Genomic DNA, 24,227 nt, shown 5'->3' on the forward strand with positions numbered 1-24,227 from the left:
TCAAGTAATTTGCCTAAGGTCACAGAATTAACAAGTAATAGAGCTGGGATTGGACTTGAGTCTCCATATGTTACATTTTACATAGCCCTGCACAAGGTAATTATAATTCTAAAGCTTGATTTCTCATCAATAGACAAAGCTAACAATATCTTTCCTAAAGACTGGCAGGATTCTAAATGTAATCGTGGATGTAAAGCTCTTAGCACACTATTGAATATATAGTGATCAATAAATAGAAGCTATTATTACCTGTAAAAGAATTCCCTCAGGAATATGGATTGGCTTTAGAAGACTTTTGTTCACCTTCATATTATAACTACAAATCAGATGTTAGAGTGAGTTAATTCTACTTTCAAAAGGCTGATTTAATCAATTGCATGTTAATCCTTCCAACCTCACTTCTAAATGAATGGTATTTTATTACTCCATTTCTAAATTCTGAGTCCCTTTCTGGAGTTTAGAACCACCCCACCCCTCTATCCTACAATATCTCCACCAATTGCACTAAGCCCAGCCACAACTTCATATACTCCACAACTTTACCTAAAGTCACTGCTATCCTCATGACCTAATAAATTTTACTTTCCACAAGTTCCCAGATTAAATTACAGAGTTTTTTAGGTGTGAGTGTTAAATGTACTATTTTATATTATTATTTAAATTCCTTACTCTTTTGTTTGAGTAAGATCTATTTATTTCAAGAGCAAATATTTTTATGGTTGCTTATTAAGTTGTAATTACAGATACTTTAGAACACAAGGATTACATACCATAATTAAGGAAAAAATTCGGGTCAACTAAAAAAAGTTATTTTAATGTATCTCAATTATGACTCTTGTAGTGAATTAATGAGTTGGAACTTTATACAAAGTTATTTTCCATTGTTACTTAGTAACAGATTACAAATTTTTTTTTCTGAATATGACTAATCATCATAAATAAAATCTGCTTGATTTAACTGTACTTTTAGAAAATTCTCCTTGAATCTACAAATGTAAACCTCAGAGACTGGATCATTACCACCTTAAACTCTCAGTTAATTCTAGATCTTTTCCTAATAGACCTGTAATATGACTTAATATAAGTTATGGTAGACTCAATATTGCAACTGTAAGAGAGCTCAGTTACTAGTGCCAGAAGGTACCCACTTACCAGTGAAACTGTTGGGGAAAATCTGAAGCTACCGAGGAAACTCAAGTGGCACATGGAAATCTGGAAGAACACAGCTTTATTTTCACGGGCGGGCTCAGTGGGATACTTCCCCAAAGACTGAGCACCCAACAGGGTTAGGGGTGAGTTTTTAATGGTTACGGGTGATGGGGGATAGTAACGGGACATTTTTTACGGTCTCTCAGTGTCGATTGGCCCCCTTTATGTGGAAGTATAATCTATATGGAAGCATCTCAGGAGAGTGCTAAATCATCCCAGGGAACTTGTTTTCTTTTCTTAACCAAGCAGGACAGCCATTTGGTCTTTTTCCATCTCAGCAGGAGCAACAGAGAGCAGTAGACAGGAAGGGGCTGAGGCCCAGGGGTCTCTATCCACCTCATATCCCCCCTCTTGATGATCGGCAGGGGTACCCTAGAGATCATCATTATCTAGATTTAAGGGACCGTATCCTCGGAGGGCAAGGATACGGGCAGTCCTGTGTTGAGAGATGATAATTTCTGATGAAACAGACAAGGCTGTTGAGGAGACAAGGACCGAAGGTAACTAGGAGGAGTAAGGACAATAAAGAGCCTGCTTGGGGTAATAGTCAGGATGTCCATGATTGTGGGTTGAAACCCCAAGATGTGATTTCTTCTTGACGACGCTGGATGTGTTCCTGGAGCTTGAGAACCTTGGAAATGACGATCCAGACTGATTGATATAGTAGCAGCATTCTTCCTGTAGGATGAGACAGGTTCCTCCCTTTTCAGTAATGAGGAGATCTAGGGCTTACCAATTCTGGAAGGCTACTGCCGCCAGTCTGGACAGTTGTGTCTGGAGGGGTGTTAATGAATCTGAGATACATTCCATGTCATCGTTGAGTTCCTGTGAAAGCTTGAAGTAAAAGTTAAGGTAAGTCCCGAGGTGTGATGCACCAGTAGCTATACGAGTGAAGATTCTGGCCCCCAGAAGGAACATAAGACTACTGCCCACCGGCCTCAGTGGTGAAGAGAGACCTGGGACTGGAACTGGAAGTCTGAGTATAGTGAGGCAGAGGGGGACAAAAACATAAGTATGCAACCAGAAGGGACATTACTTTCATTGTGGCACCTAAAGAGAAGTTGTTTTCACAGGAGAAGAAAATGCCAGGGGGGTGTAATAAGGTAGAGGAGCTGTGAAGTTCTGGCAGCCTGGGTCGGGGGTCTTGGTGCAACCAGGGGAAGAAAGCAGGTTAGATTGTTAGCTGGGAGCAACAGGACTGAGTTTTGTATGGGGCCAAATCTCAAAGGGCTTGTATTACTGGGCAACGGCCAGCTAGGAGGAACAAGGATACTGAAGAAAGCTGATCGAGTCAAGGGGAGACAGACCCAACAGGTGGAACCAGTAGGGGAATGGGTCGAGTTGAGCCATAAGTGGTAGGAGGTGTTTAAGAGTTGACAAGTATAGGGGCGCCTGGGTGGCTCAGCGGGTTAAAGCCTCTGCCTTCAGCTCAGGTCATGATCCCAGGGTCCTGGGATTGAGCCCCGCATCGGGCTCTCTGCTTGGCTGGGAGCCTGCTTCCTCCTCTCTCTCTCTCTCTGCCTCTCTACCTACTTGTAATCTCTATCTGTCAAATAAATAAATCTTTAAGAAAAAAAAGAGTTGACAAGTATAGTTTTGAATGGTTGGCCCTGAGGAAGTGGGGTTTATAGAAGAGAACCTGGGCCGTGGAGTGGTTCTGTCCTGGCAGAGAGTGAATATCATTCCAGGGTCCCTCCCAGAAACATACAAATACAGTCCCCAGCGTCGAGGCTGGTCCCAGTAGGAGCCTCTGCAGTTCTGTGGGGGTAATTGTGAGTGTTTGGTTCGCCTGGGACACGTAAACTGGGGAGACCTGAAGGTTGCCTGATGTCACCCATGGGGCCATGGTCTCACACCCCCATTGGTCACAAAAGGTTTCTCTGCATTCTTCTAACCCCTGGTCTGGGCAAAGATTCATCTGGTGTCCCTGTTCTTTACATAGCCTCCCTTCAAGCACTTGTTCCTTGTATGGTGCCAGGAGTTGACATAAGGATATCTGGAAGGTGGGACAGTCGTCAGTGATCTGGTTACAGAGGACTTTGTCCTGGCCTCCCAAAGTCCGGGTTAACTTTCAGTCATATGGTGTTGGGTTAGTGAGGGTCCCTGGCAGGAAGAGGCAGAGGAAGCTTAGTAGCCATAACATGAAGCTCCAGGTGGATTGAGAAAGGAGAGGATATATTTCAGAGCTTAGGGGCCCTTTTTTAGAGTGATCTTCAGAGGGTTTGATGGTGATGGATGTGGGGTGCAGGTAGCTTGGCCTGGGTTTGCCTTTTTAACTCATGAATGGTGGATCCATGGCATGATATTGCTAACCTTGAGGGCAATAGGAGTTATGAGAATTACTATCTGTAGGTCAGTCCAAGTTGGGAGAAGGGGTTCATTGTTTCCAATCTTTTACCCAGACCTCATCTTCAGGGTGGAAAGAATGGGCAGGGGTTCCTAGAGATATAGGGGCCCTCTAATATGTGGGCATGTAATTCTGCGAGGATTTTTCCTAGGGATAATAGTTGATCCTGGAGATGTGTGTCTCCTAAGACATTAAGGTTGCCCAGAAAAGAAGACAACAGTGGGGGTGGCCTGCCACAGAGTATTTCAAATAGGGAGAATCCATTTTTCTGAGGGGTACAGCAGGAGCAGAATACTTCTAAGGGAAGTAGATCTGTCCACCCTAAGGAGGTCTCAGCATGTAATTTGGATAGGGCTTCCTATCCAAATTACGCTCTACTTTCCCTGAGCTCTGAGGCTGGTAGGCTGTTTGGAGTTTTCAGGAGATGTTGAGGGCTGAAGTTAACTCTCGCAGAACTTCAGAGATAAAAAGCCGGGCCATTGTCACTGTGTATGGTAAGTGGGATCTCGTACCAAGGCATGTCCTCCCTGAGTACTCTGGTGACTTCTCTGGCCTTCTTGGTCTGGGTTGGATATGCCTCTACCCATCCTGAGAAGGTACAGACCAGAACTAGCAGATATTTTATACCTCGGTAAGGGGTCATCTCTGTGAAGTCCACTTCCAGGTCTTCAAAGGGAGCTGTCCCTGTGCACTGTACTCCAGGGGGCATGGAAGGTCCGGTTTTTGGGTTGTGTCTAGCATAAGTGGTGCACCAATCTGTGACCGACCTGCATTAAGGTTGCAAGTCTGGCGATGTAGAAACGTTTTGCCAGCAGTTTTTCAAGCCCTGTTTTTCCCAAGTGTGAAATTGAATGTTGTTCAGTGACGGTATAGGGGGTGAGGTTTGCTGGAATGAATAAGTGCCCATCCAGGAGGATCCACCACCCTTGGGGATGGTGAATGGCTCCCTCGGTTTTGGCCCAGTCATCTTCAGCTGCTGTATAAGTAGGATTTTGTAAGGAAGGGGTAATGGATGCTATAATGGCAGGTTGTCCGTCTTGGGCAGCTTCCCTGGCTGCCTGGTCAACTAAGTGGTTCCATCGATGGTTTTTCCATCAGATGTGAGGAGTCCTCTTTCTTTGTAGATTGCCCAATGTATATGTAGAGTGGCGAAGGTGTATCTTGAGTCAGTATATATGTTGACCTTTTTGACCTTAGACAGTAAGAGCACCCAGATGAGGGCCCAGAGTTCAGCTCTCTGAGCTGACCATCCCACAGGGAGTGCTTTGGCTTTTAGGACCTCTGTGCCATGATGATGGCATAACCTGCCTTCCTTAGGCCATTGCTTAGGAAGCTGCTGCCATCAGTGTATAAGGTAAGGTTGGTGTTTGTCAAAGGGGAGTCCCAGAGGTCCGGCCGGGTGGCATAGACTTCAGTTGTGATCTCCAGGCAGTTATGTTCTGGTTCCCCTTCCACTGTTGGGAGGTATGTGGCTGGGTTGAGGGCCTGCACAGTCTAGGTTTATGTGAGGATTTTCTAGAAGTAATCCTTGATATTGAGTGAGCCTGCTGTTTGATATCCATTTTTGACCCTGACTGTTCGTAAGAGTGATTACTGAGTGAGGAATTTTTACTGTGCGCTGTTGTCCAAGAATGAGTTTGTCAGCCTCCTTGATGAGGAGTATGGCGGCTGCCAGAGCCCGCAGGCAAGGAGGCCATCTGAAGGCGACAGGGTCTAATTTTTTTGACAGAAATGCAATGGGCTTCACCCAAGGGCCTACTGATTGGGCTAGAAGTCATACAGCAGTTTTGTTTTTTTTTCTCATGAACATACAGGCAGAAGGGTTTCCTGGTATCAGGTAGGCCTAAGGCTGGGGCCTTTCCAAGTAAGCCCTTGAGCTATCTGAAGGCCTTTTCTCGTCTGTCTTCCCATTGTAGAAGCTGATTGTCCAGTCCCGTTAGTGAATCATATAGGGGCCTGGCTATGACTGAGAACCCTGGTATCCAGATTCTACAGAATCTTGCAGTCTCCAGGAACTCATGAAAGGCTCCTTTGGTGGTGGGCCATGGGATGTTAATTATCGCGGCTTTTCATTAGGTGCTGAGGGTCCATCTTCCTTGAGTTATCACAAATCCTAAGTATTTGACCTCTTGTCTACATAACTGAGCCTTTTTCTAGGATGCTCGATATCCTCTTTTTGATAAGTGATGTAGGAGGTTGAGTGTTGCTTGGCGGCAGGTTTCCTTAGCTGGGCTGGCAATGAGAAGGTCGACAACATACTGGAGTGCTGTGTAGCCAGCTTGCTCCTAGGGAAGTCAGCCAAGTCAGAGGCCAGGGCTTCACTAAATATTGTTGGTGAGTTTTTAAAGCCCTGCAGAAGTCTGGTCCTGGTGAGTTGCATCTGGCGTGCAGAGCTGACATCAGTCCATTCTATGGCAAAGAGAGGCTGACTTACGGGGGCTAGGCAAATACAGAAAAAGGCGTGCTTCAGATCGAGGCAGGTAAACCAGGCAGCGACTGGTGGGATCTGACTTAAGAGGGTATAGGTGTTTGGCACCATAGGATGTAGTCTGAGCAACCCGATTATGGCACACAAGTTCTGGACAATCAAAAGCACCATTGGGCTTTTTGACTGGGAGCAGTGGAGTGTTCCAGGGAGACTGGCATTTGACCAGAATGCCTGCTTCTTTTAGTTGCTCTAGGTGGGCCTATATGCTTATTCAGGCTTCCTGTGAGATCAGATACTGCCTTTGCTATTGCGACTGTGTTCCAGCCTTTAGTTCTATAATGACTGGAGCTTACCGGATGGCAAGTCTAGGAGGGTTATCTTCCGCTCATACACCAGGTACTGCAGCCTGGTAGGCCTCAGGGTTTGTCTCAGGGTGTTCTTTTGAACAGTCTCCATTCTGCATCCCAGAGTGTGTTGAGGGACAAGATGAGTTAAGATCTGGCAGGTTTTAGACTCATGGTGGCCTGTCCAAAGTTCTGAAGGAGATTTGTGCTCCTAATTTTGAAAGCAAATCTCTTCCCAGTAAAGGGACGGGGCATTCTGGAATATATAGAAATTCATGGGACACAATGATCTGCCTAGTTTACAAGTTTGGGATTGACAAAAGAGTTGGCTTGTGGCTCGATTCCCTGTGGCACCCGTGATGGTTATGGTTCGTCCTGTAAGGGGTGCCACTGGTGTAGTTACTACCAAGTGTTCTGCCCCGGTGTCCACCATGAAAGTGATCTTTTGCCCCCCCACATTTACATCAACCATGGGCTCTCAGGGCCCTAACGTTAATGAGCCCAGTTCCCGTCAGTCCGAGTCTATGTTGGCTAGTCTGATAAAGTCTGGATCCCAGTTTGCCTGGGTTTCAGGTCGGGTGGAGGATTTGAATGGTTTTGGCCTCTGATTTGGGCATTCGTTCTTCCAGTGCCCCATTTCCTTGCAGTATGCCCATTGATCCCTTTTGAGGGCTCTGCATTGTTGAGGCTGTCCTCTTAACTGTTCTGGCAGTCCTCGTAGTTGAGAGTTTTGTTGAAGGGCTGCGGTCAGCAGGGTGATATTTTGTTTCATCTCCTTTTCAGCCTCGCATTTTGCTAAAGTCTCTAGGTTTCAATAGACCTTATTGGCTATTTCTAGTAGCTTGGTGATGTTCATCCCGGCAAAACCCTCAAGTTTTTGGAGCTTGCAACAGATATCAGGAGCTGACTGTGCCACAAAGGCTGCATTTACCATCCATTGGTTCTCGAGTGCCTGCTGGAGCCACCTCCTCGAGCCACTTATGCGCCTCCTGAAGGATTCTTCTTCTCTCCTCGGTGTTGAAAGAGGTGCGAAGGAGCTTCTTCCCATGTTGGTCGGTGGGTTTGGAAGATGGATTCCATGAGGTCAATCATTGCCTGTGGTTTCTCTGAATATGCGGGAGTATGATGTTTCCAGTTTAGGAGGTCAGTAGTGGTGAAAGGCTGATAATAGATGATGGGTTGACCTGGTTGGGGGATGCCATCTGCAACAATCGTATCAGGACCTCAAGTCTCATGGAGGGGCATTTGGTAGGCTGGGATCTCCTGTGTTCAGAGGCAGTGCGTGGTGTTTCGGGGTTCGGGTTCTGGGGAGGAGTCCCCATCACGAGTATTTGGGGGTGGTAAGGAGGCTGGTAGTGAGACCATTGATGGTTGGGGAACTGGAGGTGGCAGGGAGACTGCGGCCATTGGCGGAATCAGAGGTGTCAGAAAGGCTGCAGTTGTCGCTGGAATGGGAGGAGGCAGGTTCCAACTGGTTCCATCCCTATGGAACCGGTAAAAGTGGGGAGACCAAGGGTGTGGGGTGCCGGGTCTCACTTCAGGAGCAGTCAGTGGGGCCGTGGAGGAACATTCGGTGGTGGGAACTCTTCCTCTGGGTCCCCTGATGTATGGCTTTATTCCAAGTACTTCTGGTTGGTTAAGTGACAAGGATCCTGCAGTGTCCCTTACTATTTATGCAGAACCGTGCCCATGGGGGAAGAGTTCTAGCTATTTCTAACCAGGAGTCAATATATGGAGACTGATCTGGGTGCCCCGGGTTTCTGGTGATTGTGTGATAAACACGTCGGATGGTGAGCAAATCTAAGGTTCCTTCTGAGGGCCATCCAATGTCGAAACTAGGCCATTCTAGCTTGCAGAGGGTCCTCGTTATCTCAGGGTCATATGAACCTGAAGCCCTTTGTAAGGTTTTTAAGCATGCAGTCTAAGACAGTGGGTTTACTGGGTTTCCCTCCCATCATGAACGATTTCGCAGACAAAGGGAGGGGATTCTTTCAGATGCTGTCCTGCTCGAATCCCTCAAGAGAACTTAGGAGGGTGTTAGCTAAGGTCTATCTGTATAAACCCCGGACCAGGCTACTCCGTGGAGTAGATGACCATTATGCCATATCACGCTCTGCGAGACTCAGGGTGCAGCCCACTCAGACTCCGTAGCCGAAGCGGTGGAGCCGTACAGACATATTCACATAGTCAGGCACTCTTCACATTCAAGCAGGTTGGATGCCCCCCTCTGGGTATTCCTGACTAACGGGAGGTGATCAGGCTCCCCTCCCATCCCCAATGGGCAGATCTGACTTGGGCAGTGGCCCCGGGGCTTACCTGGTCCAGACGGGTGGATCCAGTCTCCTATTGTTGGTCCAGCAGGCGGAGGCGAGCCACAGCCGTCCAGGAGAACCCATCTTTGGGTCTGCCGAAATCAGCAGGACATGCCTAAACCCTAGGGTATGTACTCCATTGTCCTTCACGGCTCATCTCCTGTCCCACACCAGTGACACAATGGGCCAGCGGAGTTGGGTTTCCCAGTCAGTGAACCAAATGTTGGGGAAAATCTGAAGCGACCAAGGAAACTCAAGCAGCACATGGAAATCTGGGAGAACTCAGTATGCCCATTGATCAGCTCAGCTTTATTATTGTTGGCAGGCTAGTGGGATTGTTCCCCAAAGACTGAGCACCCAGCAGGGTTAGGGGTGAGTTTTAATAGTTACAGGTGATGGGGGATGGTAACGGGGCTTTTTCACAGTCTCTCAGGGCCCATTGGCCCCCTTTATGTGGAAGTATAATCTATAAAGAAGCGTCTCAGGAGAATGCTAAGTCATCCCAGGGAACTTCTTTTCTTTTCTTAACCAAGCGGGATGGCCATTTGGTCTTTTTCTGTCTCAGCAGGAGCAATAGGGAGAAGCAGAGGAAGGGGCTGAGGCCCAGGGGTCTCTATCAGCCATGTCACAAGTGGGTCTGTGAACACACCCTTTGTCCCTCAAGTTGGTATAATATTTAAAAAGCATCTACTGAATGATGGGATAAGTGAGATAAGTAAATATAAGTATTTTTTAAACTTTTTCTTTTAAAAAAATCCCCAAGTCGTAAGTATGCAACTCAATGGGTCTTTATAAAAAGAAGATAACTGTATGACCAGAGCCCAGATCATGACAAATATTACCAGGATCCTAAAAAGCACCTGATGTACGCTTCCAGTTGTTATTTCCTTCCCACGTCCTAAGGCAACCATTATCTTAGGTTAGTTTTGTCTGCTTTTGAACTTCATGTAAATGTACCAGTTTGTATCTGGCTTTTTCAATAAATATTATACTTTTCAGTGGCAGCCACACTGTTTAATGTGGTTGTAATTTATCTTCATTGCTATATGTGATATACCAATGGGTGAATATATGACAATTTATCTAGGCTCTCATTAATAGCAACTGGGAATTTCTAATTTGGGGTTATTATGAATGTGTAATAATGAACATTATTATATACATCTGTGGTGAACATATGTGTATTTCTGTTGGGAATATACTTAGGAGTGGAACTTCAGGGTCATAGGTATATATATGTTCAGAAGTTCTGGACAAATGTTCTCCAAAGGAGACACATCAATTGATACTACCACTGTGTATAAGAATGTATAAGAATTTGTTGTTCCACAACCTTTCCAACACTCGGAATTGTCCAAGTTTTTCATTTTATTTTTTATTTTTTTAATAATTTTTAAAAGATTTTTACTTATTTATTTGTCAGAGAGAGAGAGGGCACACAAGCAGGGGGAGCAACAGGCAAAGGGAGAGACAGACTCCCTGCTGCCCCACATTACCTGAACCCGAAGGCAGATCCTTAACCTACTAAGCCACCTAGGCATCCCTGAATTTTTCATTTTAATCATTCTGATGAGTATACAGTAGTAATTTGCATTTCCTTGATTTGCACTGCCAGAGCCAAGATGAAGTAAGATCACTATTCTTTCCTGCTGGCTACAACTAAAAGCTCAAATCAAAATTTTTAAAAAAGCAACTACCTGAGGACTCTGAAAAGTAAACAAAGATGGGCAGACTGGGGAGAATCAAAGCTGGAGAAATGCCTTGTTTGTTTTTGCTACTTTCTACTACAGCTCTGACTTTAGGCCTGGTCTCTAACAAAACTAATGGTCACACAGGCAGCAAAAATGAAGAGAAATATTGTATTTTTTTTTCTTTTGAGCAATTTTTTCTTTTGAGTATTTCTAGCAGGATAAATGGAGAAAAGGGGTTTCTGTGAGCCAAACGGTGGGGGGAGTGGAATACCTGGCTTCCCCCCTCGTCTCCTTTTCTCCCTCTGGACTTTTACTTGAGAGTTGGGCCTTAGACTCAGACCAAGAGAAACCCTACCTTTCCAAACAAGGGAACTAGGAAAGGAGGTCTCTGTGGTATGAAGGGCACAGAGGGAATCCACGTTTTTTTCTCTTACCTCTTTGCCCCAGTGTGGGCGCCAGTCAGCTATTGCTGCTATGGAAGACAGCTAGAAGTCCAAGAAAACCTTCTTATTTCTGGCAAGAGGGACACGAAGAGGGGTCCCTGCAAAACAGAGGGCATGAAATGAGTATCAAAAAGAGCTGTAGAAGGGGACCCCCTAATTCTATGCATAAACTCATATAAATTCTGTTCTCACACCTGAGCTAAGCATCTGCAGGAAAGACACAAAGCCATACAGCAAAAGGTATGAGAACTGAACTACAATTTAAACTACATTAGTCTCCCCTTATCCATAGGATATATGTTCCAAGACCCCCAGCAGAGGCCTGAAACTGTGTATATAAAACCCTATATATACACTTTTTCTATATATTCATTCCTATGTTAATTTATAGCTTAATTTATAAATTAGGCAATAATAACTAATAATGAAAAAGAACAATTACAATAATTTACTGTAATAAAAGTTATGTTATTGTGGTCTTTCTTGGAATATATTTTTTTGTACTGCACTCATACTTTTTTTTAAAGATTTTATTTATTTATTTATTTATTTATTGAGGGGCTGAGGAAGAGGGAGAAAGAGAATCTCAAGCAGACTCTGTGCTGAGCCCTGAGCCTGATGTGGGACTCCATTTCACCGCCCAGAGATCACGACTTGAGCCAAAATCAAGAATCGGACACTCGAATGACTGAGCCACCCAGGCATACCTCACCCTTTTCTTTTTATGCGAGATGATAAAATGCCTATAAGAGGAGATGAAGCGAAGTGAATGACATAGGCATTCGTAACACAGTGTTAAGCTACCCTTGACCTTCTGAGGTAAGTCAGAATCATCTGCTTTTCATAGTTGATCACAGGTAACTGGACCCAGGGAAAGCAAAACTGCAAATAAGGGGAACTAATGTACTGCCTAAGTTCCAACATAAATCTCCGTGTTGTATGTATAGGACAGACTCAAAACAGAACACCAAAGCCTTTGAAAACTGAATTGATAGGGACCAGCACACACAGAAAGTGAGACTGAGCTTGCGGAACTGCATCAAACTGGACTGGATTGATCGCCTCCCCCCAAAAAACAAAGTAACCAATATTCCCCAAAGGCTTTTAACAGGATCCATTCAAAATGTCTGAGATAAAAACTACAATTACTCAACAAAGAAAATTAAGCAATATATAAAGAAGTGGGAAAACATAACCAATTCTCAAGGAAAAATAAAACCAGCAGCTGCCAACCCCTAAATGACTACGATGTTAAAATCATCAGATTTTAAAGCACTTACTATAACTAGGAAGTAGTTGAAAATGGTCTCTCTAGGTATACGTCGTACTCTAGAAAAATTCTTATATTTTGGTACGGAACTCTGTGCATTAGAATGTTTATACCACCGCTATTTATAATGACAAACCTGTTAAACAGAAGGGATAAACTGCCACACAAAGAAATATTATCAGTATAAAGCAGTAAAATTAAGGAACTACAATGACATGCATGTATACGCAACAACCTAAAACGAATTTGGAAGTACACTGTTGAGTGAAAACAAAACAAAACAAAAACAAAAACGTAACAACCAACTATCCTTGTAAAGCTCAACAGTTTAGAAACATAAATTTTTATAAAAAGCAAACGAATAAACCCAAATAGAGGAGCGTGTTAACCCTGGAGAGAAGCAAGGGGTAAAAGACACTGATGCTTTTAACAACACTGGCAATATCCTAGTTCTAAAATTATTGGTCGGTTCCCACGTGTACATTGCTTATGTTACAGCCACGTACTCGTCAAAAACCAGTAAGTTTCTAAGTGATATCCGTGCGATAAGTGCATGATTAAGGAACAGAGTTCTCAATCTTTTATTAAAATAACTTCTACAAATACTTGACTAGCCCATCATACCTCACCCGCTAAACCTACGCTAAGCAATCCGCGGTCCCAAACTCAAACTTGATTACAGTCACTTCCGCCTGGGCTCCCTAGCTCCGCCCATAGGAGCGGAAGTATTTTTCTTTCGGGTCCTCCCGCCTGTAGGGGGCTCTCCGAGGCTTCCAGTGCCACGAAGTCCTCCCGCCTGGGCTGACCCTGCGGCGCCTGTTACTTTAGCTCTAGAGAATACATTTGCACTGTAACTCCTTCGGCCAGAAAACAATCGCACAGGCATCTTACTCTGGCTTATAACGTTCACACTCAATCCCCGCCGAGTGTCCTCATCATCAAGCCCTGGTGCAGTGGTGCGTCGGAGTCAGGCGTCGTGGGGACAGCCCCGGAGTGCCGAAAGTCCCCAGCCCGCTTCCTCCTGCGAAGACGTAGCTGCGGGTGGCTGTGGTGGCGGCGTCCAAGATGTCGACCAAGAATTTCCGAGTCAGTGACGGTGACTGGATTTGCCCTGACAAAAAGTGAGTTCATGAAGGGTCCCGAATTGGGGCAGGGTTTATCGGTGGAAGTTTTTCCAGGTTCCCTCGGCGTTTTCCGTTCTCACGGTCTCTGGTACCTCAAGCCGGGTTGAGGTGGCGAACCGCCAGCTCCCAGGCGGGAAGGAGGCTCCGGTCTCTTCTCTCTGAGCTCTTTCGGGGGCCTTTGTGTTGATAGGTGTCCAAGTTTCCTCGACATTATCTCTCCAAGGCAGCCCCTCTTTTTCGAAAGCGAGATGGCCTACCTTTTGCCTCCACACCCCACCCCCGCCTCGGCCAGGTTTCAGCGATAAGGAAATCTCCAGAGTCGAGGCCAGCTTGCTATTGGATATGCCCCACGTGACTTTTTCCTGCGGAACTTTTATTCGCGGGAAGCTGCTTTCTCGAACTCGTCTTTTTTGCTTCTCATAATTTGCCGTGGATTTGGGGTTTTTTTTTGTTTTGTTTTGTTTTTAGTTTTTTTTAGTTTTTAATTTCAGCTTTGTTCCCTACTGTTTGTGATCCCCCCCTTGCCCAAACATTACCTTTTATTTAAGAAATTCTGATTTTTTTCTCTATTGATAATTCCCCACAAAAGTTGAACCAATCGCCTTGTTAAAGGGGAGAGGCCTGTGTTTTTGCCTGCTCAGCCCTGGAGATTCCTGCATCAGAGAAGCACGTGTTTTCGTAGCTGAGCTATTTGACATTGTTGCTGAAGCCAGTGTGCTCTATTAAATTGCCACATTCTTTTGAAGGGTGCTCAAATAAATGTACCCATTTGGAAATACACGGAAAGTAATGGCCCAAAAAATGGAAAGCACAACTGAACGTTCAAATAAAAATCTGTGATTTCTTATTAAGTTAGCTACAAACATCATAGAGTTAGTGGTAGTAAAGAGGAGAAACTTTGAAACAAACTTGGGCTCAATTCCAGTTCTGTTGCTTACAGACCATGTAAGTAGGTTATTTAACTTTCAAAAACTGGTATAGAATAGCTCCATTTTAATGAATACACGATAGTATAGATAATGTGTAGAACAACAAAATATACAAAATGTAAATACTCTTGTTAGGTCTTGGTAGTAGTTTTAGAAAAGTTAAATCAATTACTGTCCCTAAAGGACATTAAATCCTTATTTCCCCAACATTTGACTTCTATCCACACTTTAAATAGTTAAATGAAATATTGTTGTGTTTATTTAATAATAAATGGATGGCTCATTTGCATGAAGATTGGGATTATCTGAAGGATCAGGTCAGCCTAACACTACTGAATAGAACAGATTCATATGCTACAAATAGCATTGGTCTAAGTGATACAGACTGTTGAAAACATTCAGAAGATAAAAAAAACTTGTGATTTTTGTGTTGTCGGTTACTTGTAGAATGAGGTGCTTTTGATGGTGTCATTATGACCGCATATGCAAATACTTGAAGTAGGTCGAAGAGAGTACCTTCAGCTCTGTTACAATTATGTGAATAAAGTATTATTTCTACAGTGTGTATATTCAGGATATATTTTCAGTGCTTATTTGGGTCATAAGGCATAGATTTGGGGGGGGATGTCTAAAAATTATATGGAATGCTCAGTTTAGTGCCCATTCCATAATTCACACGTTTATTTCATCCTAGTATAACACCTGAAAGAAATCAGCTTTTTAAAATTTAAGATTTGCATGTCATTCAGAGCATTTAACAGGCTTTTACCAATATACAGATGTACTTTTAAGACTATTGTTAGAGAACCTGATAATTTTCTTGTTTTTAATTAAGTTTGCTCAATATAAATAAAGTGATATTGTGTTGCACCATGTTGAGTTTATTGGTTGTGGTGGTTTTTTTCAACTAGGCTTCAGAGGTTTGATAAATAACCCTAGAAAACTCCATTTCCTTGTAATTATTGAACTTACTTACACTTTTAGTTAGTGTAACCTGTCTTCTTTCTTTACATTCCATCTCGTTTGTAAAAAGATTTTGTCGAGACCCATGAAGCTGTTTCTGATTTATCTTTATTTTCCCACTTGGTCCATCTTTAGGATTATGTATTTCTTACAATACTTAATGTATTTTTGTACCTATCTTCTTATTTCCTGTACTAGGATTTATTTTGAAGTTGTTTTAACTCTCGGTGCCTTTCAGTAATTGTTGGAGTCGTATCTCACTTCAGCATTGCCAGGGGGATTTTGTTATAATCAATGGTAGATGCCAGTAGAACACTGAAACACCGAGATCAAATGACTAACCAGGATCACGTAACCAGTTAGCGAAAGATTGGAATATTTTATCCTGGACTTGAGATTTTAAATCATGTTTTTTTCTACCTCATTGCAAGGATTTGGGGCGGGGGGATTGGTTTTTTGTTTGTTTGTTTTGTGATTTGACTGAGATGGCATTAGAAGTTCTGGATGCGGGTATATAATAAGGACACATTAAAAGTTGTGCATATAGAATTTTTAAAATTCTGTAGATTTAAGTAGTATCTCTGTATTTTTTTATTTTCAGATGTGGAAATGTAAACTTTGCCAGAAGAACCAGCTGTAATAGATGTGGTCGAGGTAAGCATTTAAGGAAGCTTCTATTACAATTGTATATGGACCATTTTTTTAATTTCCCCAGATTCATAAAGCATTATTTTCCTATTTTCAGAGAAAACAACTGAGGCTAAGATGATGAAAGCTGGGGGTACTGAAATAGGGAAGACACTCGCAGAAAAGAGCCGAGGCCTTTTTAGTGCTAATGACTGGCAGTGCAAAACGTATGTGTTTTAAATTATCCACTTTTTCTTCCATAATAATATGTCTAACCTTTACTTATTAGTATTTCCAGTTCTTATTAGTCACATTGACAAACCAAGGAAACCTTTAAATCAAAGATACGTTGATGGTTTATTCCGTATCTGACAGAGTAGTATAAAGAATTTTTAAATTCTTTTTTTTTTTTTTTAAGGGCAGTATTGGTTTTTACCATGGTGAATTATGTATACTAGTAAATGAATGCTTAAAGTCAGCTTGCATTCCAAAAAAAGAAGGGCTATTTAAAACTACCAAAACCTACTTCTTTCTATTGAAAAACCTCAAAAATTTTTAGTCTCTATCATTAATACGAAATACACTACAAAATTCATTTTGCCTGTTTACAGGGTAGTTTTAGAATCATAAGTTGTTTGCCATAATTATCTCTGATTAGGTAGTTTTCCTTAATACTTTTGATTTTCAAGTTCTGTATAGATTTTTTCCAACTTTCATCTTTTTTGTTGTGTAGATGAATCGCATATATGAAAAAGGACTGAATCAGAAGAGGGTTTTACATAAATTTCTGATCCGATAGTAAATTTGTATTGGAGAATTCTCCAACAGATTAAGTCACTGGATTTTATATGCTGTGAAATTCAGTGTTTGCACTTACTCCTCAAAAAAAATTTAACTTTATTTGGAGAGTATAACTTTACTGTTCTTTGAGGTGAATTTGGAAACTGAAAAATTAGTGAAACCTTTAAAATGAATTTTCCCCTGAAGGCATCAAAATCTCTATAGGTATAATTTGCCTCATATTTTTGAAAAAAATGACAGGCACTCCTCAAACTATATAGCTTTTGCTTTTCTGCTTAAATAGTTCAGTGTTTTGTTGGAATCCATATTTTCTCTTCAGAAAATGTCCACTACTGGTACATGTTCTTTGTTTGCAATGTTCTTAATAAACGTTTCTTTATGGTAGTGATTTCATCCTAGTTTTTATTTTAAAATTCTAGAATGTCTAAAAATTTACTTTTTTTTCTTCTGTTGTATTATAGCCTACTAATTTGGTATTTTTCTCTTCTAAAGATGCAGTAATGTGAATTGGGCCAGAAGATCAGAATGTAACATGTGTAATACTCCAAAGTATGCTAAATTAGAAGAAAGGACAGGTAAAATACAATCGTATTCTAACTAAATGATTTTAGAAAAACTAAAAATTAATTGACAGTTCTATCATCTTCTCTTACAAGAGCACAGTAGTTGAAGATTCTGTCTGTTTTGCCCTTAGGTTTTTATCTTGGTATTTTTCTTTCATACCCAAAAAAGATCATATATTGTTTAATAATTACACAGTTTACAAAGTACAGTATTAGAGAGTCCTATGCTGACAAATAGTGACATTAGAAGGGGCAGAGAGTGGATGCCTGGGTGGCTCAGTCAACTGGGCAGCTGCCTTTGGCTCAGATTATGATCCCACGGTCCTGGGATCAAGTCCCATATCGGGTTCCCTGCTCAGTGGAGAGCCTGCTTCTCCCTCTCCCTTTGCCTGCCACTCTGCCTACTTGTGCTCTCTATCTCTCGGTCAAAGAAAGAAATAGATAAATAATCTTAAAAAAAAAAAAAGGGCAGAGAGGCAATTATCTTTTGAGATAATTGTCTAAAGGTTAGGCAGTAATTCTCAAATTTAGCTGTGCCTTGGTGTCATTTGAGAAACTTTTTAAAAAAACAGATTTCAAAACAGAACTGTGAAAGCTCTTTGGGTGTGTGTCCCAATAATCTGTAGGTGATTTGGGTGGTGTTTGGTAACCATTGGCCTAAGTAATAGGTTACCTTTGGCTTTGCGTGTTCTCTGTGGTGAGATGAAAATATTTACCTAATCGAATACAGTTTTTCAGTTATCAGCAGTTAACCCAACCACATTATCAAATCTGACTTTATCATGTAGTGACTCAGACATCACATAATCTAAGGCTTCTATATACAGTTACCATTGTCAGAATTAGACTTACTAAACTACTTCCCTGTTTTCTTTTCCTTGAGAACTTCACACCACTTACACTGTGTGGTTTCTGAGGGTATGAGACCCATTAACCCTTCCAGAATCACCTGGACCAAGCCTTCGAGGCTGCAACAGAAATTTCTTGTTTTATTCTCCCCCTTTTTTTTGTTTTTTTTTATTCTTTTTGTTGTTTGTTTGTTTTTTTAATAATAATCTCTCATGTGAGTCTCACTTTTTTTTCCTTCCTTCACCTTTAAAGAGTCTCACTTTTTTTTCCTTCCTTCACCTTTAAAGTATATGTTTTATCTTTTTTGATCTTTTTTCTTCCCACACCTCTGGTAGTTTGTGTCCTTTTTAGATTCATCATCATCTCCTGGCCACAGAATATTTGTTGAGTTTCTTCAAGATCCATTCTCTTAAGTTTTCTTTCTTTGCTCTTAATTTTCTGGGCATTTTTTTCTGAGCCCTTAGTTTAAGTAATCTTCGGCACACATAATACTCAGATATATGTCTTCAGCTGAGCCTTCTTTGACCCATATATTAAACTGCCTATTGAATATTACCATCTAAATTTCAACCTTATTATATCCAAACTGAACTCGTGATTTTCCCCCAGGACCTGGCCCTCTTCTAGTGATCTCTTTCTCATGATTAATACTACCCACCATATGCTTGTTGCGTAAGCCAGAAATCTAGATGTGTTTAGTAACTCCTTCATTTCTCCTCTGTTCCCCGCCCCCTTCCTCCTGCAAAATTCTTTTCCACCACTCCCCTAGATAGGAATACCACTATATCTTGTCTTGGAGAAATAGCTCCTTAGCTGGTGTCTATATATTCTGCCCCCCTTCCCTGTTGGCAGCCAGAGATGTGATGTTTTATTTTGTTTTCCAGAGTAAAAACTTCATTGGTTTAAAACTGTTTTGTTTATAGGCTAAAGTCCAAAATCTTTAACAGTTTTTTTAAATTGTATTCCCGAAAAGCCTTTTATCTAATCATATTCTCTGACCTATTTCATGAGTCTTTAAAGTTTCACTATTGCAAGAGCAACTGAAGTCCTCAAAGTTTGATGTCTTCACTTCTCCTTTACCTAGTATTTTTTTCTGTGATTCTGGTGTCTTGACTCTTTCCCACTTCTTTGGCTATCACTAGTAGTCTTTGCTGGTCACAGTGGTAGGTGTGAAATAACCTATACCATTGCTCTCCAGTGTATCTTTACTATTTTTAATAAGGAAGTCCAAGGTTCTGGGGAACGTTTCCTAAGCATGGGATAGTTTGCGTAAAAGAAAAGTTGATGTACTACTGAAAGATTGCTGACTTCTCTGTTATCCCTGCAAATAATTATGCAAATAATTTACTTAGCCATTCTTCTATTTTGAATAGTTTATACTTTAGTAATGTTCTTGTCAAAAATTAAATTTTTTCTGTGGCCTATATGAGAACATAAAAATAGCTTTATATTTGCTATGATACTCATTTTAAATTAATTTTACGGAGCTCTTGGATTAGGCAGCTGTGGTAGACTCAAGTCATGATCTGGAGTCCTGGGATCCAGCCCCACATCAGGCTCCCTGCTGTCTGCCTCTTCCTCTGTCCTCTGCTGCTTGTGTTCTTTCTCTCTCTCATTCTCAAATAAATAAAATCTTCTTTTAAAAAAAGTAATTTTACTTACATACCTATGCAGAATTACTTGTGAATTACAGTTCACTTTCTAAATCCTGCAATAATTTATTTGCTGTATCATTTTTCAGCTGTAAATTACTTAAATGTGAACAAAGAACTGTCTAAAAGCCCAACTCTTGGTTTTAAATAGGATTGTTTTAATATTTTTACATGTTTCCACATATTAACAGTCTGGTTTATCAGGCATTTTTCTGTACTGCTGACCTGAAAATAATCATGCTATTGTATTATATTTGTTCACTTTCTTTTTTTGTTTTCATATGTGAATTAATTTCCATCTAAATCCTGTGGATTTTTTGGGTTTGTTTTTTAGTTTTTTCTCCTTTTAAGTTTTTAGAGTTTAGTTCTTTATTACTAATCATCTCTTAAAATGACTTATTTTCCATCTCATCCTGTGAAATTTGTTTTTTTTCCTACTTTTAAGTACTTTGAAGCTTATATCTTTATTATTAGTCATCTTTTAAAAGTTTGTTATTACACTACGCATACCTTAATCTCAGGACATACTGATAAAATATTAAATATACTTAGAGGTAAACTATAGTGAATTACAACTTTCCACAGTATTTGTAATCTAAAATTAGCATTGAGTATGAGCTGTTTTCTTGAGGTTCAGGGTATACTTGTTTGTGCTCGTTTTTCTCTTTTTATATTTAATTTCTGAAAAGTTAGAGCCAAGATTTTAGTAAGGACAAGTTATTACTGTTATTTAATACACTCTTCATTTGTACATCACGTACAGAAGCAAAAGGAAATTCTTGTATAATACAGTTGAAGTCCATATTGTCTCTGAAATAAGGTAGGAGGAGGAAAGAGATCACATGCAAGTATTTGAGGGATAAGCACCTACACATTGCAGTGTTCACTGATACAGACTCTAATGAAGATAAGATTAATTTAATATGATTTTTTTTAAAGTTAAATTTATTATATTCTGTTGTTGGGACAATTATATCCCTTAAATTTGTGTCTCTTATAAAATGATAGGGTAAATGATCATTTTTTAAATGCCCACGATTGTCAGTATTAAAGCTACATCGCCTAAGGTCTTTAAAAATACTTTTTTGTTCATAAATTTATTTAGGTTTTGTGCATTCATGAAATCCTTAAATCTTGGACTCACTGCCTTTGTGTGCTGGTACTGCTCTGCAGCATGTGCAGTAGTACTTAGATAATGTTGCTCTTGCTGACCTAGGTCTATTATGTTTTCAGTGGCAGATTTATTCAAAATCTCACTCTCTTTCTCTAAAACCAGCTCCAGTTTCTCTTAAACCTGTGTCAAAAAACTGTCGATCTAATTATAATTAGTTGTGACATCAAAGAATAGTGGTTTGCTGAGCTTGATTACTTTTTAATAGAATATTTTCATTTTATTTATTTTTAAAGATTTTACTTATTTATTTGGCAGAGATCACAAGTAGGCAGAGAGGCAGGCAGAGAGAGGGAGGGAGGAAGCAGGCTCCCTGCTGAGCAGAGAGCCAGATGCAGGGCTTGATCCCAGGACCCTGGGATCATGACCTGAGCTGGAGGCAGAGGCTTAACCCACTGAGCCACCCAGGCACCCCAAATGTTTTCATTTTTAAAAGTTTATTGCCTACTTCATTGAACCTAAGTGACTTTGAACAATATATTAAAAATAGTTGTATTAAAACCAACTTGGGTGTCGTTTATTACGTCATCATGTTTGTTCATATAATGAGGAATATTCCAAACCCTAGCTACATTTTATTCCAGCAAAAGTTCAACATATCAAAAGATACCAGTCTATTTGCAACTGTAATCAATGAAATTTGATTCTTAGTTCTTACTGAGTCCACTTCTCTCGGAAGAATTATGATAAAGTACAGAGGAAAGTTGTTTTAAAACTTGGGTTTTAGCATAGATTTGATGGAGGTGTTTTCCACCTGGGTATCTCATGCATAGTCTAAGTCATACAGGACATTTTGAAATTGAGAAGAGCTAGGAATGTAGCAACAGGCTTTTTTCAGCCAAAGTATCTAAGTTTAACACTTCTCTGTAGTGATGTTTTTTAATACGCTTTTTTTAAGGTAGTAATTTATTAGCTAGACAAATGAACTGATGAGATTTTTCTTTCTTCTCCATTGCTTGGAGGCAGTTTTGACATTTTTGTTGTTGTTTTTTTTTTTTTTTTTTTTTTTTTTACTTGACAGAGATCACAAGTAGCAGAGAGGCAGGCAGAGAGAGAGACGATGAAGTAGGCTCCCTGCCGAGCAGAGAGCCCGATACGGGGCTCAATCCCAGGACCCTGGGATCATGACCTGAGCCAAAGGCAGAGGCTTTAACCAACTGAGCCACCCAGGCGCCCCAATTTTGACATGTTTTTATTATTTTAATGAATTGTCATAGGGTAACAATTTATGCCCCCTCCCTTTTTAGGCTATGGCGGTGGTTTTAATGAAAGAGAAAATGTTGAATATATAGAAAGAGAAGAATCTGATGGTGAATATGATGAGGTAAGCTGTATGTTAGTGTGCAGATTGAACACAAATTAGAACACGTTAAAAAATACCTAAAATGCAAAGGAATAATAAATGTATATTTTTGTAAGTATACTCTGTATCCTTTAAGACAGCTTACCATTTTTAAGAAGTCCTAACTTAAATACATAATTGTTGCAGTTAACTTGAAAATATTTATTTACTTAAATATGTAAAAGTAATTTCTTAGAAAAAATAGTAATTTTAAAACATTTTAGCTGACAGAAATATGAAACTTTTTCTCTAGTTCGGACGTAAAAAGAAAAAATACAGAGGGAAGGCAGTTGGTCCTGCATCTATTTTAAAGGAAGTTGAAGATAAAGAATCTGAGGGAGAAGAAGAGGATGAGGATGAAGATCTTTCTAAATACAAATTAGATGAGGTAAATGATTTCCTTGTCTTATTTCCCCTTAGTCTTACTTGAGCTATGATATAACATGAATCTTTTAGTGGTCTTTGTCCAATAGTGAAGATATGTTTTTATGTATTCATTTGTTCTCAAAAAGATTTTGAACTTCACTCTGCCAAGCACTATTCTGCCTCTGGAGCTACAGTAATGAGACAGAACCATCCTTTTAATGGAACTTCAATTCTAGAGCCGAAAGACATAAATGAAAGATAATTTAGATAGCAATGGTATTGTAAAGATAAATATAATAACAGATCATGAGGAGAGCTATTTTGGTTTCAGTGGATGGAAAGATTTTTGAGGAGGTGAAATTTGAGCCGAGACCTTGAATGATAGAATGATATTAGGTGCTGGCCACAAGAGCTGTTATCAGAGCACTTTCAGGCAGAGAACAGCAAATAGAAGTCATTTAAATAAAGGAAAGAAAGAAGCAACATCAAAAAATCGTAATAAACTAATGTGGTTAGAGCAGAGGGGAGAATGTGGTGAGAGGGTCAAACACTATCAGGTCAGGTGGTATCCATTCTGTGAGTCCAGAGTCTAAAGTTCTATGGCCTCATGTATACATCCAGATTAAGGGTACACTTGAGGTCTGATCCTAAAAAGCCCTTAAATGCTACTTAACATATCATTGTGGAACAATTTTTAAAGCTTGTTTCTTAACAAATGAGATCAAGCAAATCTGATTTGTTTCAGATTGGGGACTGTCAATATAGTAAGATACTGGGGAGACAGAATGGATTTCTAGAGTTAGGGAGACTACGTGAGAGGTTATACTGTAATATACTAAAGAAAAGAGCAAAGTTGTGAACTTAGACTAAAGAAGAGGGATCCAAGGACTTTTAAGGGGTAAAACTGAAAATTCTTGACAGCTTAGTTGGTAATTATGACAGAAAAAGAAGAAATGAGTATGACTTTTCGGTTTACTTCACTGAAACGTCTGAGATAGTCATCTGTTTATTTGAGATGAGGAATATAGTGGGCAGATTTTAGGATTGAGAATTTGCTGAGATGTCGACGGAACCATATATCTGTTGATACCGTATATCTATATGGAGATGTTGAGTGCACAGAACTGTTCATCATTCCTAGTAGATAGCATTCATACACAAATGTGTAAATAATCGACTGAATTCTTGTTAGGATGAGGATGAAGATGATGCTGATCTCTCAAAATATAATCTTGATGCCAGTGAAGAAGAAGATAGTAATAAAAAGAAATCTAATAGACGAAGTCGCTCAAAGTCTCGATCTTCACATTCACGATCTTCATCACGCTCATCCTCCCCCTCAAGTTCAAGGTCTAGGTCCAGGTAAACGGGTACAGGTCAAGGGTAACACCAGTCAAAATGTCAGTATCTAACTTCTTTATTTATAAATTTTGTTTTTCTTGACTAAATAAGCTTTCCTTTTTATTTTAGAGATTTCATTCAAGTCAACATTTATAAAATAATTTTTTTAGTGGCATGAAGTTATTGTCTGGTATTTTCAGAAGTGCAAAGTTTTAATGTGAAACTTCCTTAGCCCATTTTTTAGCGCCATGCCTTTTATTAAAATAGACTTTAAAAATTAATTTAAATCATTACATATAGTAATACTTAACCTAAAGAGGTAGTATACATTTAGGTACTTTTAAGAAAAAGGAAGATTTCACTCATGATGTCAAAGGCGAGTATAGAAATTTTCTAGACACTAAATCATTGGTTAATGGACAATGTTTTAATAATTTGATATAAGTATTTTGAGT

The 24,227-nt window shown here is 40.3% G+C and overlaps 1 protein-coding gene and 1 long non-coding RNA gene across 5 annotated transcripts in view; one reads left to right on the forward strand and one right to left on the reverse strand.

The window, feature by feature from the left end:
* Positions 1–13,072, reverse strand: LOC123939635. Of its 2 annotated transcripts, XR_006817946.1 has the most exons (5): positions 12,936–13,072; positions 10,766–10,872; positions 8,645–8,732; positions 1,943–2,043; positions 1–316 (listed from the first exon to the last, which is right to left on the reverse strand). It is a non-coding gene; the product is annotated as an uncharacterized LOC123939635 (long non-coding RNA). The 2 variants fall into 2 exon arrangements; XR_006817945.1 differs by lacking the exon at positions 1–316 and having other exon boundaries at positions 339–2,043.
* ZRANB2 (zinc finger RANBP2-type containing 2) overlaps positions 13,031–24,227 on the forward strand; it is an 18,084-nt gene continuing 6,887 nt past the window's right edge. For all 3 annotated transcript variants that reach the window (XR_006817944.1, XM_046001379.1, XM_046001369.1), the window contains exons 1-7: positions 13,031–13,165; positions 15,662–15,714; positions 15,806–15,914; positions 16,981–17,063; positions 21,971–22,047; positions 22,319–22,453; positions 23,624–23,793. Coding sequence is in view for 2 of the 3 variants with exons in the window: in XM_046001379.1 (XP_045857335.1) it covers positions 13,110–13,165; positions 15,662–15,714; positions 15,806–15,914; positions 16,981–17,063; positions 21,971–22,047; positions 22,319–22,453; positions 23,624–23,793 (683 nt within the window). In the remaining variant the exon portion in view is untranslated. The remainder of the gene's footprint in view (positions 13,166–15,661; positions 15,715–15,805; positions 15,915–16,980; positions 17,064–21,970; positions 22,048–22,318; positions 22,454–23,623; positions 23,794–24,227) is intronic.

Source organism: Meles meles, chromosome 1 (genome assembly GCF_922984935.1).
Source record: "Meles meles chromosome 1, mMelMel3.1 paternal haplotype, whole genome shotgun sequence".
Lineage (NCBI taxonomy): Eukaryota > Metazoa > Chordata > Mammalia > Carnivora > Mustelidae > Meles > Meles meles.